Source organism: Microcebus murinus, chromosome 7 (genome assembly GCF_040939455.1).
Source record: "Microcebus murinus isolate Inina chromosome 7, M.murinus_Inina_mat1.0, whole genome shotgun sequence".
NCBI classification, from domain to species: Eukaryota; Metazoa; Chordata; class Mammalia; order Primates; family Cheirogaleidae; genus Microcebus; species Microcebus murinus.
Window position 1 is genome coordinate 95,904,805 of NC_134110.1, and position 17,025 is coordinate 95,921,829.

The 17,025-nt window shown below is 40.1% G+C and overlaps 1 protein-coding gene across 2 annotated transcripts in view; it reads left to right on the forward strand.

Moving 5' to 3' along the window:
* The window catches only part of CA8 (carbonic anhydrase 8), a 102,796-nt gene that overhangs the window by 39,675 nt on the left and 46,096 nt on the right, over positions 1 to 17,025 (forward strand). The window contains exon 4 of one of the 2 annotated variants that reach the window (XM_012759543.3): positions 14,594 to 14,689. The exons of the other annotated variant lie outside the window; for it this stretch is intronic. Within the exon in view, the coding sequence (XP_012614997.1) occupies positions 14,594 to 14,689 (96 nt within the window). The remainder of the gene's footprint in view (positions 1 to 14,593; positions 14,690 to 17,025) is intronic. 2 annotated transcript variants of the gene reach the window in all.

Genomic DNA, 17,025 nt, shown 5'->3' on the forward strand with positions numbered 1-17,025 from the left:
GGTTTTTGTAGTATTCATGAATTATATCTTGTATCTCTGGGGCATCCATTGTAATTTCTCCCTTATTGTTCCTGATGGAGCTTATTAGAGATTTTTCTTTTCTGCTTTTTGTTAGTCTAGCCAATGGTGTGTCAAGTTTGTTTATTTTTTCAAAGAACCAACTTTTTGTTTTGTTAATCTTCTGTATAGTTTCCCTCTTGTCAATTTCATTTAGTTCTTATTTGATCTTAATGATTTCACTTCCTCTGCTGGGTTTGGGGTTAGTCTGTTCTTCTTTTTCTAGCTCTTTGAGATGATTCATTAGGTTGTGTAATTGTGATCTCTTCGACTTTTGGATATAGGCATATATGGAAATAAACTTTCCTCTCAGGATGAGTCTATTTTTAAGAATTAGGAAACATTCCCCCTCCCCCCCGCCCCTTACTCACCCTTTTTGCCCCCACCCTTCAGCAGAATTCCCCTATGTGTAGTTGGCCAGAGTTTCTGTACTCGCAGGTTCGTAAAAGTCATTTCAAGGGAAATGACAAGGCTGCAACTGTCTGTTCTAATCAAGATGCACCCCTTGGGGCTGAGGAGGGGTCTGATATTCCCTACACATGTGGTCTCCTTATATATAAATGCAGCTGGGGTTCTGTTACAGAGGAGGAGAGGGGAGAGGAATGGATGGCGGGTGGATGTCAGCCATGTGTGCTGAACGAGGGAGCATCCAGTTAAACCAATTAGATGCCTATCTGAAAAGGTGACATTTTACTCCACACAGTACCTCAAAATTATTTTGAAAATTACCTGGCCTTTTTAGTTTCAGGGTAGCTAAATGTAGTAAATGCTCAATAAATCTTTTCTGTAGTAATTATATTTTTCTCCTTTTAATTTGCATTTTTCTAGCATTATATTTTTCTTAGGCCTGCCAGTATAAATTGAATATCTGCCTTTGTGGTCAGATGTTTGTGGCTGTCTTCACTTTTATCTTCCTTCCCATGCCTTACTGAAAATGTGCTTTGAAGCCGTCACTGTAAGGTGGTTATTATTTCCCCCACAGAAACAATGTTTTTATTAAGCTTTCATTCTTATTAAAGGCTTAACAGGAAATTAATTAAAAATATTTAATGCTATTATATAAAAGCAAAGATAATAAAATAAGTGTACCTCTGTAATAGTTTTAGATAGTAGAATTATCTTCCGAATTACATTACTGTACAGCAAGGAAGGTCCTTGCTTTTCCATTTCAGTGAGTGTGTATACACATAAAAATATGGTTTTATTCATTGATATATTCTTTACGTATAAAGCAAATGTTACTCATAATAAAAACTTTTAGATAATAATAAATTTGTTTCTGTTATTTGAATTTCCATAGAATTTTTGAGAATGCTTTGGATGGCTAAGGTGATAAAGGGATTCGGTAGTGCAGTCTATGTACTAGTTAGGCATCTGGGACTACGCAGACCGGGCCAGTGAGTACCTTTGGGGAGTAGGGACCCTGGCCAGTCCTGGAGAGGCAGGCAAGATTGGGTGTAACTGAAGTCCTCATTTCCTAACTGGTCTTGCATATCTGCCCTCTGAACTTTTAAAGCACTTTTGTCATTGATGATTATTTATTTCGATTATGTACAAAATGCAATCATCTTGTTTTAGAAATGTTTTCCCACTAGTTAGAAATGTGTCTATATGAGCTCTGCAGAATTGAAGTGTATTACCATGTAAATGTAGGTAAAGTTTCCTATCTGAATTGTTATGCTTTTTCTGGTTCACACCCATTGATGCCTTTCCTGTTCCTGGTTGACCTTTTTTTTTTTTTTTTTTACCCGAGCTGTTTTTGTACAAGTTCCACCTCACTCAGGGAAAGTGATACTTTACCTTGTCACAGCATTGAAAAGGAACTTGGGTGCTGTCCTTTAGGGCACTAGTGTGTTAAAATCCAGCTATCTAGAATGCCCTTTAAAATACTGTTTGGTTGTCTGTAGCACTGTTGCAGTATTAGCAGGAGAGTCTTACACAAATCTCAGGGAAGCATGGTCCCCTTTAATCAGCACTAGAAATAATGTGGTTTGTGATGAGTTTGCTAAAGAATGGTTCTTTGTGCCACTCTCTTGAGCAACAAGTAAGTTGGATTAGTTTGTTATGATTTTAAAGTAAATTACAAAACTTATATAAATAAGGAAGTACTTTATGGGGAAAGCATAGGTGTAGATTTTTACATAGCTTTTTGTCTTCCAGATTAGGGCAGTTTCATTTAGTTGTACAGGGAGAAACAATCCTCTATTTCAGGGAATGTTTTTAGTCGAATTCTGTTACATATATATATATATATATTTATTTCTTTAGGCTGTCAAAGTTCACTCTTCTCACAATATTTTGAAGATATACTGTGTTTGTATTGTTGGAAAGTTTTATATCCCTTGCATTATCTCATGGCCATGGAGTTACTACAAGATGGCATTTTACCAGGGAGTGGCGGGAATGCTTATGAAGACCATCTTTGTGCTAGACACATGCCTTGCCTTATTTAATCATTAAAATATCCCTTAAAGATACATATTGTTATGTCTATTTTTCGACTGAATAATCAGGTCAAGAGACATTAAATAAGTTGCCCAAGGTTACGGAGACTTGGATCAAGTACCATTCTTTTCCCTCCATATTCTGTGCCTTCTCATACTTCTAATAAAATGATTATGATTTTTGCTTTACATAATTGCAGTTCACAAAATGAAAGCACATTCGAGTGTGTGGTGTTAACAGACAACTACCTTTTCAGGTGTAGTGAGAATTAAAATGGAGTGTTTTTAAGTAGCATTTTCAGATAAATACATTTTATTGTAAATTGTTATATTTTGAATATTATAATTGGATTTAAAAATATTGTTCCTGAAAACGAAGTTATTAGGCAATGTATCAGGTATATAAAGTTGGAGTGTAAAAACTGACAGTGGTGTTTCACAGAGAAATGAAGTGTTGCTGAATTTTAAATCCAGTTAAAATTGCTTTATATGCATTCTTATTACTTAATAGAGCTTATTTCTAGAATTGTTATCACCAGCATACCTGAAACAGTTAATACATAATAAACCACATTTGTCACCCTTACAAAGAGGGTATTAATAGAAAGACATATTCTTTTAGTGCATTGCATGGTAAGGAATTTGGATGGTGCCGAGGACAGGAGGGAGCATCCAGGGAGCAGATGTGCAGTGTGAAACTGCAAGAGAGAATGAACTTGCGCTGCCAACTTTGGAGGCGTGGAGACTAGTTAAGAGACTTGGGCAGAATGTCTCACAATAGATTATGGATCTCTGAACTAAGGAATTGGGGATGAGAATCAGTCAAGCGGGTGAATTTGGGAGATTTTATGAAGACAGAAATGACAGGACGTAGCTCTTGGTTGTTTGTGAGGGAAGAGGATGATGGAAGAGATTTCTGGCTGGGATTCCATCACCAGAGCTGGGAATCGAATAAGGAGACACAGTCTAAGAGGAAGTGTAGGGAATTCAGCTGTGAAATGCTAACTTTAAAATATCCCACTGGAGGCTGGGCAAGGTGGCTCATGCCTGTAATCCCAGCACTTTGGGAGGCGGAGGCAGGAGCATCGCTTGAGCCTAGGAGTTTGAGGTTGCAGAGAGCTATGATGATGCCGCCGTACTCTAGCCTGGGCAACAGAGTGAGAAATTGTCATTCATTCATAAATGAATAAATAAATAAATAACACACTGGAGTTATCTCATTGGGGAGTTTAATAAAGGGATCTAGCCTCAGGACAGAGATTATAAAGGTGTTGATTTTGGAGTCATGGACATCCAGGTGACAATTGAAAACACGGGAGTAGGTGGGATCATCGAACAAGAATATGCTCAGTGAGAAGAGTGAGGTGAGACTTCTTGAACCACCTTTTGAAGGTGTCAGGGGAAGCGAGCCAGTAAAGGAGCCTGAGACGTAGCAGCTGTCACAGGAGGGGAGATCAGGAGAGAGGGATGGCACATGGCCCACGGGAAGGAGTGGTGTGAGAAGGACAGGCAGGGATGTCACCTGCTGCAGAGCAGGCAGTTACCCCCAGGCCAGACAGAAGAAGGTCCCTGGTGAACGTGGTGAGCAGTTTCCCTAAAGTGATAGCGACGAGAGACAGATTTCAGTGGGCTGCAGAGGACATGGGCAGGGAGGAGGCGGTGATGAGGAGTGTAGGTGAGTTTTTGAAAGACTTTTTGCTGTGAAGAAAAAGTAGTAGGAGGGTGTGTGAAGTCAGGAAAGTACTTTTTTTAAGATGAGAAAAATTTACACATATGTAAATAGTAGTGAGAAGGAAGTCACAGAGAGGGAGATGTCAGGTCCAAGGCTCAGAAGAGAAAAGAACTGGTGGACCAAAGACCCCTTGTCAGGAGGAGGGAGGAATGATTGGTGGGAAGTCCTGGCAGGAGGCAGGATCAGTTCTTTCAGATGGCTTCATTTTCTCTGGGAGGCAGGTGACCCTAGTGTTAGAATGTTAATAATATGCATGAGGGGTTCTAACTGGCCGGCCTTTGGGGCTGGATTTGCAGACGGCTCCAGCTGGCACCGTGTTTTGTAAACTGTGGGACTTAAACACCTGGGGGCAGGGCACAGCACGCTCCGTCCTTGCTTCCTGTTCCCGCTTCTCGGAGACCTTTGAAGTTATGACTATGATGGAGGTAATCTGGGTTTCTAGTGGAAGCATTATTAATTATCTTTAAATTTTAAGAAAATAAATAGGTGAGTTCAGACAGCATAATGAGAAATACTACCACCGAAGACAAGTGAGCACACCTGTGTCTTCCAGGGTGGGGCACTAGACCATCCAGCCCGACCTACCCCTCTCTTGCTAGCTTCAGCTTCTCCCTGCTCTGACTGCTTTCTAGCCAGAACGCACCTGCTCTGTATGTGCTAGGAGCTTTCCAGAGAACATTCCTTGCTCATAAGATAGTCTGATCTATCTTTTACAGCGGAGGCTCTGAGGGCTCAGGGGGTTGTCCCAGGAGCTGGAGGGAGACTGTTCACCAGCACCTGGTGTGCTGCGGCCCAGCCTGCCTGCCTCACCAGTCTTGTCCTGGGTTGCACACTCTCCGTTGCTTTCCCCGGCTTTTCTGCTCCTTACAGAGCACTTTGTGTGCTGTTCCTCCGTGCTTTGTGTGAGTATTCGCACTGGGAATTCCAGCCTGCTCAGTCTTCCTCAACCCTCCCTCTTACAGCAGAGGTGGTGTCGGGTTGTGGAGCCACACCACCTGGGTCCACATCCTGGCCCTGCCACTTGGTAGCTTTGTGATCCTGGGCAGGTTACTTCACCTCCTGAGCCTCCGTTTTTTTCTGGTTAAAATGGGGTGTTGCTGATAGGCATAGAATCTACCATTATGATGATATTAATGAAGATTGAATGAAGTAATATTTGTAAAGAAGAGTGCTTGGTAGATAATGTATTAATGACATCAGTGCTTATTAAATCAATAAAAATGCCCACAGCATCCTCTCTCATTTTAATTGTGCACTAACCTTTTTTACTCATCTTTTTCTTCTACTGGGCTATAAATTTCATATTTTTATGTATTCACGCCCTGGATTCTTTTGTAACAAGATTTGAAGTCTTTGCATTTCCAATATCAGAAGCAGTGGATGCTGACACTCTGGACACTGTTGGTGCTCAATAAATGTTGAGATGAATGCTCCCATTATTTCTGAACTCTTTTGCCAGTTGTGGCTCTCATTTGGGCATGAGTGGGGAGGATTACAGCCATTATTCACGATTCATTGTATAGAGTGAACAGATCCAATCTATAAATGATTTATCTTCTATAACACCAAGACTCTTTGAGAATCTCTTTACTTTACCTTCTTTTACAAAATAATGAATGAAGTATAAAGAATTTAAGTTACAGCAACTTAATTGCAGCCATAACCCACAATTCAGATTTTTCTTTAAAAAAAAATAAGAAGTAGGATGTTTTCTGGAAAACCAAGAAGTCAGTGTCAAAGAATCAGTTTTAATTGCTTCTGATCTCACATAAAATATAAAATATATAAAAATGATGCAGTTTTTCCTTTCTTTGACTCACATGACAGCTCCAATAAGCCTTTTGCAACCTTTCGGAGTGAATTTCCTAAAGGGAGCTTCATGTTTGGGAAAAGAACCCAATAGGTTTATGATGCTCTGTTCTTAAGAAGGTAGTAACATTAAAATAAACAAAAGGAAATAAATCAGCATTTAAAGAGCTCATTCTGCTTTGAAAGAAAAATCCTTTCATAAATTACATAGAACTAGTGCTTTTTAAATTGAAGATTCTGAACCCTAAGAACACTATACTTTTTGGTATTAATATATTAATGGATGAAGTTGCTCTGAAACACTCTAACATATTGTCTCCTGCTTCTCTGTTACTTATCTAAGATGATACATAATTAAGTCTAGGCAAACATAACAATAGGTGACAGCTAGAGTTAGAATTTCAAATAATTTATTTTCCATTCCATGCGTTACAGCACTTTGTCACCATTATATCTGTCTACATCTTGAATGTCCTTCCCTGGATAGTAGCTGCATAATATATTGACAGTGATATCTGAAAGTGCAGGAGCACGTGAAAATAACACACACAAAATCTCGATTTATCTGCAGATGAATGGGCTGCTGCTTATAATTAGGAGTGAATCTGGAGAGAGGTGGTGCTTTCCCTGTTAACCATTTTTCAGTTGTTTAAGGATCTATTTTGTCACTCAAATGTTTCACTTCCTGCTTACTCTTTTTCTCTTTTATTTCATTGCTTAGTGCCTCCTTCTTTCAATCTCCCCAGTATCACAAGGGTAGTTGAGACATAATTCTTTTTTCTTTCTCTAATGTCATAGTGCTGAGTGTTCTGTGCATGGATGTTTTGGCTGTGCTAGAGCATAGGTAGTGAGATATTTGTCTTTGGAAACTCAAAATTTGTTGAGACCTGCCACAACTCTCTATAGTTGGATTTTTTTCTGGAGCCTCGGAAAGCAGTGGAGCAAAATCAGGACACAGAAGTCAGGACCTGTACTTGGTATTGCCATTTCTTCTGTGAATCTATGCTGTATAACAGCCTAGCTCAGAGAAAAGTTCTTAATGACTATAAATCAGAAGAAAAATGGTTTTCAGGTTCAGTGACATCTGAGTTCATAGATTGCATTGAATACTTAACGATTTTCATATCAAAATTTACAACAACCTATGATTCTTTCAGGTTTCACTTTTGACCATTAAAAGAATAGATGAAAAGAGTATTAAGTGTCAAAGGTGAACTTTGCTCACACTCAAGCATACTGATTTCCACTACCTTCTAATTTCTGTTTCCTGATAATCTTGCCCACCTTATAGGGGAATTGGCTTGCCCCTCGTTTTATCCTGATGCCTCTACGTTCTGCCCCTGTGCCTTTCATAGGATTGAAACTGCCAACTCAGTAATCTTAAAAACAATAGGTCCAAAGTCTCTTTCTGTCCTCATTTTCCTTTGTTTCTTTGCAGCTTTCCCAGCTTTGTTGCCAGTCTAGTCTTGACACTATTGATGATCACGCTTTATTCTAGAAAGTCTTTTCTGTTTTGTCCTAACAGCACTCAGGAATTTTCTGTGTTTTCTCCCGCAGACGTGATATTTTCCCTTCCCTCATCTCACCATTTTCCAAAGCTCAGTCTGGCCCTCTGTCGATTTCTCTCAAGACGATCCACTAGCGAGCTGACTCTGTAGGGCAGCATCTCTCCAGGCTATCTGCTACCTGCGCCTTTGGCCCCACCTCAAGGCAGCTCTGGTTCTGCATCTCTCATGGCTGGGACACCAGTTTGACTGTTTTGGTGTAGGTTTAAGCTTCTATCTGAAACTGAACTCATCTTACTTTTGATCAGTGGTTTCAGTGGAAATCCCAGTTATCCTTCCGTTTTTTTCCTCTTCCTTTTCCTTTGTATCTGTTGGTTCGAGTTCTCTATTTCTGCCTCCATCTCCCATCATCCTGCGTCCCCCAGCCCCCACCTCTCATCCCTGTCATCTTCAGTCTCCATCTCTAGTCTGCCTGTCTTTCCATCAAATGCCTGTCAAGGCTGAGGAGAAGTAGGATCTGGATGTGTGTCTAGACAGGGTGGGGAAAGGCATCGTGGATGAGTGGAACATAAACAGAACAGGGAGGTTGTTGTGAGGAGCTGGGGGGGGTCATACTTGGTTGGAGCACTGGGGGATGGTTAGGGTGGGGAAGGATGGGGTTAGAGACATGTAAGCCTGATGTGGCTAGAAAATAGAGGAAATTAGGGATTTATGAACAGAGGAAATATGGTGAAAGTCATGTTGAAGAGAGATTAATTGGGCTTTGTAATGTAGGGGCCAGGAGAGGCCTCGATGAGTTGAAGATAGAGGAGGGAGGCCCAAGGTCTCCAGCCTGAGAGGCTGGGGTGCTACTGAGAGTCAGCGAGGGGCTCCTTTGAAGGGATTTGATGTTATTTCTAGAAATATTTATCGTGAGATGACAGTAAGACATCTCAGGGGAGATGTCCACAAAGCATTTACAGATAGGAGACTTTACAGAACTCACAGAAGCGCCCAGGGCTGGGGAAACAAATTTGTGAGTCATAATTGCCTTTTCAGTTTTTACTACTTTTTCCATTCCTCATGATTCATTTTTTGGTACTTTAATGCTGTCATGTTATTTATGTTAACAATAAACCTCATTTGTCTTGAAGATAGCTTTCTGTTAAGCTGCCACGAAATCTTCAAACTTATTTTTCTTGGTGACAGATAAATTATCATAAGGCTATGGCTTGTCAGAGTTTCATAACTTTGGACAAATTTATCTATTGCTGTGAGTTAAGTACATTAAGATTAACGTTTCACAGGTACTGGTGGTAAAGCAGTGTAGTCAACTGCAGGAAATGTGAATTTGTGAGCCCTTAGCAAAAGCTCAGCCAAAGGTTTTCTCTACAACTGTGAAAGGATGCCTCACAGTTGTTTTCCTGTGGTCCGAGTTTTTAATCAGAAGGCACGAGGATCATCATGCTGCTAGAGTAATAATGATCTTTGCTTCTCTGTCTCTGTCATACTTGCCTGCCAAAGGTTTTCTCTACAACTGTGAAAGGATGCCTCACAGTTGTTTTCCTGTGGTCCGAGTTTTTAATCAGAAGGCACGAGGATCATCATGCTGCTAGAGTAATAATGATCTTTGCTTCTCTGTCTCTGTCATACTTGCCTTCCGTTAAGGCCTGGTGGTCGGGGAGTGGCAGGTTGGGAGAAGAGTGGTGAGGCGTGAGGGAGGACTTAGCTTTAATTGTTGCAGAAAACCACTTTCTCCTACTCTGACATGCCTGTGCTGGGAGGAAGCCAAAGCCGCTTGCCTTGTGAGGGAGAGTCACTGAAGGGTGCTTGGAAACTGCCTGTATTTTCAGCGGAGGAAGGCTTCTTGGCCCCTGTGTTCAAGCACTGTTGTTGGTGCTAGCACTGTCGTTGGAGTAGGAGTCTGAGTTTGAGTTCAAACTGCAAGAGGCGGCCCCCAGCCACAGGCTGTGCAGTGTGTTTACAAGGCAAAGAATGTCTTGGCTGCCGAAGAGTTTGTCTGAGTCCTGCCTGGGGCCATCTGCAGTCCAGTGGACGCTGAAGGAGTTAGGTGACCCTGCGCAGTCAGGTGACTCTGCAGGCCGCCTGCGTCTAGGCTGCAGAGACAGCGCTAATGCCACCCAACCCCTGAGCTCCTTAGAAGTGGTGAGCGGCATTTATATACGTGGTCTTCACTGTAAGCTGGCAAGCCGCTCTCCATTCTCCAGTTCCAGCCCCCCGCTTCTGTGCCTTTGCTGGCTGTCAATAACTGGTGCTAATGATGGCCAAATGTGATAAGAATATAGGAATAAAGAGAATACCGTGAGAAGACAGAGAGAGGCGAGGCGTGAATAATCCAAGCTTTTAAGGTACAGCTCTGTATTACAGAGACTGATGCTCAAAGAAGTTAGTGACTTGTGAAGTTCACAGAGCTACGGAGTTGTGGAACTGAAACAAGAATATAAGACTTGTGATTCCAGCTCAGAGGTCTTTTATGAGAGCACATTGCCTCTAAGAATTTATCAATGGAGTTGCACAAGTGCGCAGTGTTGCCGCCTCTCCATTCTGCCCTCTCCGCAGACCAGACACACCCCAGAGCATTCTGTACTGTTAGGCTTTGAAGTGCATCTTCTGAGTCCCCTCAGCGGATAATAGCTGCCTGCTTGGACCCCTTTTAAGCCAGTTCATGAGATGATTGGGAAAGACTGCTTCCCCTCCCTTGGACTCAGAGGGCCGCTTCATCGTTTTCTAACCCATACCCTTTCCAGCGCATGGTTGTCCGTGCATCCGTGCAGACCCATGGGGCTCTGTGTGTCTTTGCGTAACCATCCGCGTTAGGACAGACTTTGGAGCACATGTCCTCAATATGTGTGTATTTGTTAATAAATTATAATCATGTACTGAGATGTATTAATGTTTATATTTTATATCTTGTGATTGAAAAATTGACATAAAGACATTAGATAAAAATCAGTATAAGTTGAAGTTCTAATATGTTCCCTCTGATTATCAGAGGATTGTTTTGTCCCCCATCCCTCCTCCCCAAAGGAAACATATTTAGTCTTAGAAGAATAAATCCCAAATATTGTCACTTTAATTTTTAGGGTCTTTTTTCTTTATACTGCTTGATACTAGTCTTCAGATTTAAATTTCTATTGGTCTCTACACTTATTTTGTTTGTACAGAGGGAGAAAGGGAAGGAGAGGGGGAGAGAGAGAGAGAAGAGATTGGGATTTAGTTTAAAGAATTGGATCATGTGATTGTGGGAGTTGGCAAGTCTGAAATCTGCGCAACAGGCTGAAGGCTAGAAATTCATGTAAGAGTTGAAGCTAAAGTTTGAAGGCTGGAAACTGAGGCAGAATTTTTATCTTGCACTCTGGAGGCAGAATTCCTTCTCCTTTGGGGGACCTCAGCCTTGCTCCTAAGTCCTTCAACTGATTGGATAAGACCCACCCACATTGTGAGGGTAATCAGCTATACTCTAAGTCTATTGGTTTAAATGTTAGTTATATCTAAAAATACCTTCACAGCAGCATCTATACTGATGTTTGACCAAAACTTCGGGTACCATAGTTTTGCCAGGTTGACACATAAAATTAACCATCCACATCCCTATCATAATTTTTCAGCTGGAACTTCTGTAGTAGCCTCCCAGTTTATATTCCAGCCTCCAACATCTACTACTTCCCATCCATCTGCTATATTGTCAAAAGGACCCTTGAAGGAAAGAGGGTATTATGGAGGAGTTTGAGTGATTCTTGGCAGCATAAGTAATAATTTTCATTGCAATAATGTATTGCTTTAGCATTTCCTGAAGTATAGTTATGACAAAATTTAAAGCTCTGTGTGGACTGACCCCTCTACCTTTCTAGCCTCACCTCTTGTCATTGCCAAACTCATATACCCTCTAGCTACACACAGAGTTACTCTTTGTTCTTCCTGTACACTGATAACTCTCCTGCCTCTATAGCTTTGCTGTACTGAACAGAACCAGCACTAATTAATATAAAGCAAAATATGATATGATTATAGGAATAAAGAAGGAGCTATGGGAGAGCAGAGGTGGATGTGAATAATTCAATTCATGAGATACGAGAAAACAACTTTACGGTGGTAAGCGAGCAAAGGGTGAGATAGATGGTGTTATGGGCTGAATTGTGCCCCCCCCCCCCACCACATTAATATGTTGAAGTCCTAACTCCTGGTACATCAGATACAGTCTTTGCAAATGTAATTGGGTTTAAACGAGGTCATTAGTGTGGGCCCTAATCCAATTTGGCTGGTGTCCTTATAAGAAGAGAAAATTTAGACACAGACTCATACAGAGGCAAGACTGTGTGAAGACAAAGGGAGAAGGTGGCCATCTACAAGCCGGGGAGACAGGAGTCAAAAGGAAGCCTTGATCTCAGGCTTCCAGCCTCCAGAACAGTGAGGAAATAAGTTTCTGTTGTTTAAGCCCCCTGGTCTGTGGAACTTTGTTCCGGCAGCCCAAGTGGACTAATACAGATGGATTGGGAAAGCTGTCAGGAGCAGAACAAGCTAAATCCGAGAGGCAGAGCAATGCAGAGTGCATTGTGCCTGTGGGTCTTGAGCCTAGGTCACCACCACTAGGTTACAGCTGAAGTTTGGCCAGTTTCAAAATGTGTTGGAAATTTGCCTGGTACTTGAATTGACCTATAATGGTGTGAAAAGAGTGTTTCTGATGTTTTGTTTGGTCTTAAAATGAGATATAAGGCACTTTCAAGAAAAGAGAGTTTCTCAGTACCAGGACAAAGCTTTCTGTTTTAAAGCTCGGGTCACTTGTTGACTGTGAGGGAAGGAATCGCTCCTGCCCCTGAGCTGCTAAGTCTCAGGTGATTATTGACGACCCATACGGTAGAATGGAGGACAGGTAGAGGTTCTCTTGTTGCTTTCATCTGTGTTATTTTGCTATTATTTTTAAAAATAGACTAATTTTTTTACAGCACTTTTAAATTTACAGAACAATTATGAAGACAGTAAAGAAAATTCTCATATGCCCCATGGCCAGTTTCTACCATTATTAATATTAACATTTTATATTAGCATGGTACATTTGTTATAATTAATGGACCAATATTGATACATTATTGAGTCTATATTTTATTTATATTCCCTTAGTGTTTACTTAATGCCGTGTTTCAGGATCTCACCTATGGCGCCATATTATGTTCAGTTCTCATGTGTCCCTAGGCCCCTCTTGACTCGGACATTTTCTCAGGTTTTCCTTGTTTTTGATGACCTTGACAATTTTAGGGAGTACTGGTCAGGTATTTTGTGATGTCCCTTAGTTAGATTTGTCTAATGTCTTTCTTATGGCTGGATTGAATTATGGGTTATTGGGGAAAAGAGCACAGCAGCATAGGGCCATTTTCGTCACCCAGCAAGAATACATACTATTGGCATGACAAACCAATGCTGATATTGACCTTGGTCAGACAGTATTTGTTAGGTTTCTCCACTGTGGAATCACTATTTTTACCCCCTCTCCTCACTGTGCTCTTGGAAGCAAGGTCACCATACACAACACACATGTAAGGAATGAGGACCCTCAGTTTTTTTTAAACACAAAAAAAGGTGCCTGCGTGAGTGGTGATGTTTTTGAATTATGAGGAGTAGGAGAAAGAAAAACCCATGCTTTTTTGGTTTATTAATATTTTGTTTTGTCCAAAAAATGCCCATAATGTTTCTGTGAGAAGAAAAATATCCGTTTGAACTTTGGGCCTCCTTTGTTGGTTTAATTAAGGCAATCGGCTCTTATCTCTACTGCTAGGACGCCTATGCTATTGTTGCAGAGAAGGAAAGATTAAAATTACTCTGTGTTTTATGATTAATTGAGAGGTTATAGAACGTGTTTTTCTTAAGGCAGTGCCTTGACAGTTACATTTACTGGGCAGTTACAGTATGTAAGTTTTTCACAGCCTGAATCAGCTTGAGCCTTGGCTATAATTTTTTCCTAAATTCCTGCTTCTATTGTTGGCAGAGAACTTTATTACCTCCCCCTAGTGGTCAGCTTTATAATTGCAAATTCTACTTGGACAAATTCAGCAGTAGAAAAATCAGATTTGGGGCCATCCTCATGATAATTTTCCTGAATGTTTTTGTATAGATGATAAAGTAAATAGTGGTTGAGTTTTAACTATGTCTTTTTGGATGATTTTAATAATTTTTAATTAGGTCATTTTAAATGAGGTGATGTTTTAAGGTAGTAAGTAATTATAACTTGATTAAAAGCTTTAGTGATAAAGATAGTGTTCTAGGCAGAAGGTTTATCTAGCTACTATTGTACTAAGAATCTCAATGGCCATCTGATGGTTATCCAGGGAATTGAATTTGGCTTCTTGCAAGTGTTTTATCTGTGTTGTAGGAGCAAGTGCATATTCTAGATAAACTTAAAAGCTGCAAAGTTTTATGAGGCTAGGAGTGAGGGAATCCTCTGAGCATTATTTGTCATTTCTTCACAGATAAAATTTTATCTCCAGTGTAGGCAATAGTAATCTTTTAGAGACTTACATCAGCCTTCATTATTTTACCATGGTTTTAAAAAATGCAGCATTTTTTACAGGATCCTATTTCTGGATATTCTTGGAAAATTGAAATAATTTACCAGAACTAGAGACTGGCTTGGTACATTTCCTGATGGAAATACTGGGTGACACAGTATTTGATTATGCAGGTACTAATCCTTTGAATGAGTTCTAGTGTTTGTGCCCAGATCTGGAGTTTTGTTTTATGGAGATGCAGAGGCGACAACATTTAAGGAAAGGTAACTAAATCCATGTGAAACCCATGAGTGTCCCTAGATGTGTGTTCCTCCTGATCAGGACTAGACTGAACTCGAGAGGCAGGGATCCACTAAGCATTGCTTCTGTTCAGAAATAAGAAGGAAGGAATTCATGCAGAGAACTCATATGAAGGCAGTAGTCTATTTGTGTCTGTTTGTGAATAGGACACCATGTAGAGATAGTGAAGAAGTTGATGTGTCTTTGTCTTTCTGAATAGAAGTAGTACATTAAAAATGAGTGATCTGTCTCTTGCTGCCCACCCAGCTCCATCTGATCCACTGGAACTCCACTCTGTTTGGCAGTATTGATGAGGCTGTGGGGAAGCCACATGGAATCGCCATCATTGCTTTGTTTGTTCAGGTAAATGATCTGCTGTGATTGTTGTATCGTTTAGAGATGCTTATTTCTAAATCATTTTTGAAAATATATTTTATTCTCTCTCAATTTTATTACTTACAGGTGAAATCAAATACATAAACAGACAGCACCAAAAATTTAAGAATAGAAAAACTTGATCTCTATAGTTCATGAGTGTTCAGCCATACTCACTGGTAGAAAATAGTTCATTTATTTATTAGAAATTTTCTTCAGAGTGGCATTCAGGGTCTTTGGAGAAATGATTTAAAAATGTCTCCTGAAGGCAGAGTTCATGTTATATACGAAAAAGAATTTCAGAAAATGTTTTTAGAACCTGGCTTACAGCAAAATCTAAGAAAAATCCATCATATGATCATGTAGTGGGTTACTTTAGCTCTTTGTTATTGATAATTTTCACTTGAAGATGATTTGAAGTGCCTCATAGAAAACACTGATAAAATAAGACTGGCAAAGACCTTGGCAGATATAGTCAGTATAAGATTTAGGTTTTAGCTCTGTGATAGGCAAAGGGTATTATACAAATTTAGCCAAACATTCTTTCAAATGTAAAAATTTAATTCATTTTTTAAGATGAATCTTTTAAATTTTATCTTGTTATCCTCTTGACATAATAAAAAATATAGAGGTGAAAGAGACCCTAGAAATTTTAGCCTCCTCCAACCCTTTCCCCTTTACAGAATAGAAACCAGGGCCCAGAGAGGTCAAGAAATTGTTTATGTTCACACAGCAATTTATCTCTCTGCAATTTAATGCTTCCAGTTGGTATCAGAAACTAGAGTTTCAGTTCTGCATGGCTCTAGGCTGCCTTTTAGATGACCTGGGATTAGAACAGTAATGTTAGCACAGTGTTCTTCAGTAACTTAATTTTCCAAAGAGAATTGAGTAATGGGCTCTTTTAAACTTGCTTTTTGTGGCATATATATTGAGACTGTTATTGATTGCAATAGTTTTTTATTTTTTTAGATTTTTTAAAATTTCAGCATATTATGGGGGAACAAATGTTTAGGTGAGGTCTATTGGCCTCTACTCGAGCGAGAGTTTGAAGCATGTCCATCCCCCAGACAGTGTGCACCATACCCATTCGGTGTGTATACACCCATCCCCTCCTCCCCCTCCCATCTGCCCAACACCCGATGAATACTATTATTATATGTGCACTTAAGAGTTCATCAAGAACTGTACCCTTCACTGCACCACATGTGCTCACCAGCAAATTGGTATTAACGGATCAACACCTAAGTGGACATATAGGAGTACCATTTATCCGGTGTCGGGAGGGTGGAAGGGGGGAGGAAGGGATGGGTATATACAATCACAATGAGTAAGATGTGCAATGTTTGGGGGATGGACATGCTCTTACTTGAGGCTGGAGGGGGGCATGGGCAATATATATAACCTTAACACTTGTACCCCCATAATATGCTAAAATAAAAAATAAAAGACTTAATTAGTTAATACCAATTTGATGGTGAGTACATATGGTGTTTGTTTTTCCATTCTCGTGATACTTCACTTAATAGAATGGGTTTCAGCTCTATCCAGGATAATACAAGAGGTGCTATATCACCATTGTTTTTTGTGGCTGAGTAGAACTACATGTTATACATACACCATATTTTATTAATCCACTGATGTATTGATGGGCACTTGAGTGGTTTCTACTTCTTTGTAGTTGTAAATTGTGCTCCTGTAAACATTGTAGTGCAGATGTCCTTTTTATAGAACATCTTTTGTTCTTTTGGGTAGATGCCCAGCAATGGGATTGCAGGATCAAATGGTAGTTCTACTTTATCTCTTTGAGGTATCTCCATATTGCTTTCCACAGAGGTTGTACTACTTTGCTGTCCCACCAGCAGTGTAGGAGTGTTGCTATCTCTCTGCAACCACACCAACATTTATTGTTTTGGGACTTTTGGATAAAGGCCATTCTCACTGGAGATAAGTGATATCTCATTGTGGTTTTGATTTGCATTTCCCTGGTGATTAGAGATGCTGAGCATTTTTTTATGTTTGTTAACCATTAGTCTATGTTCTTTTGAAGTTTCTGTTCATGTTCTTTGCCCACTTTTTGATAGGGTTGTCTGATTTTTTCTGGCTGATTTTTCTGAGTTCTGTATAGATTACAGTTTTCAGCCCTTTATCGGGTGTGTAACATACAAATATTTGCTCCCATTCTGTAGGTTGTCTGTTTGCTTTTGCAATAGTTTCCTTGGCTGTGTAGAAGATTTTTAATTTGATCAGGTCCCATTGATTTATTTTTGTTGTTGCTGTGATTGCCTTTGGGGTCTTCTTATAAATTCATTGCTTATGCCAATGTC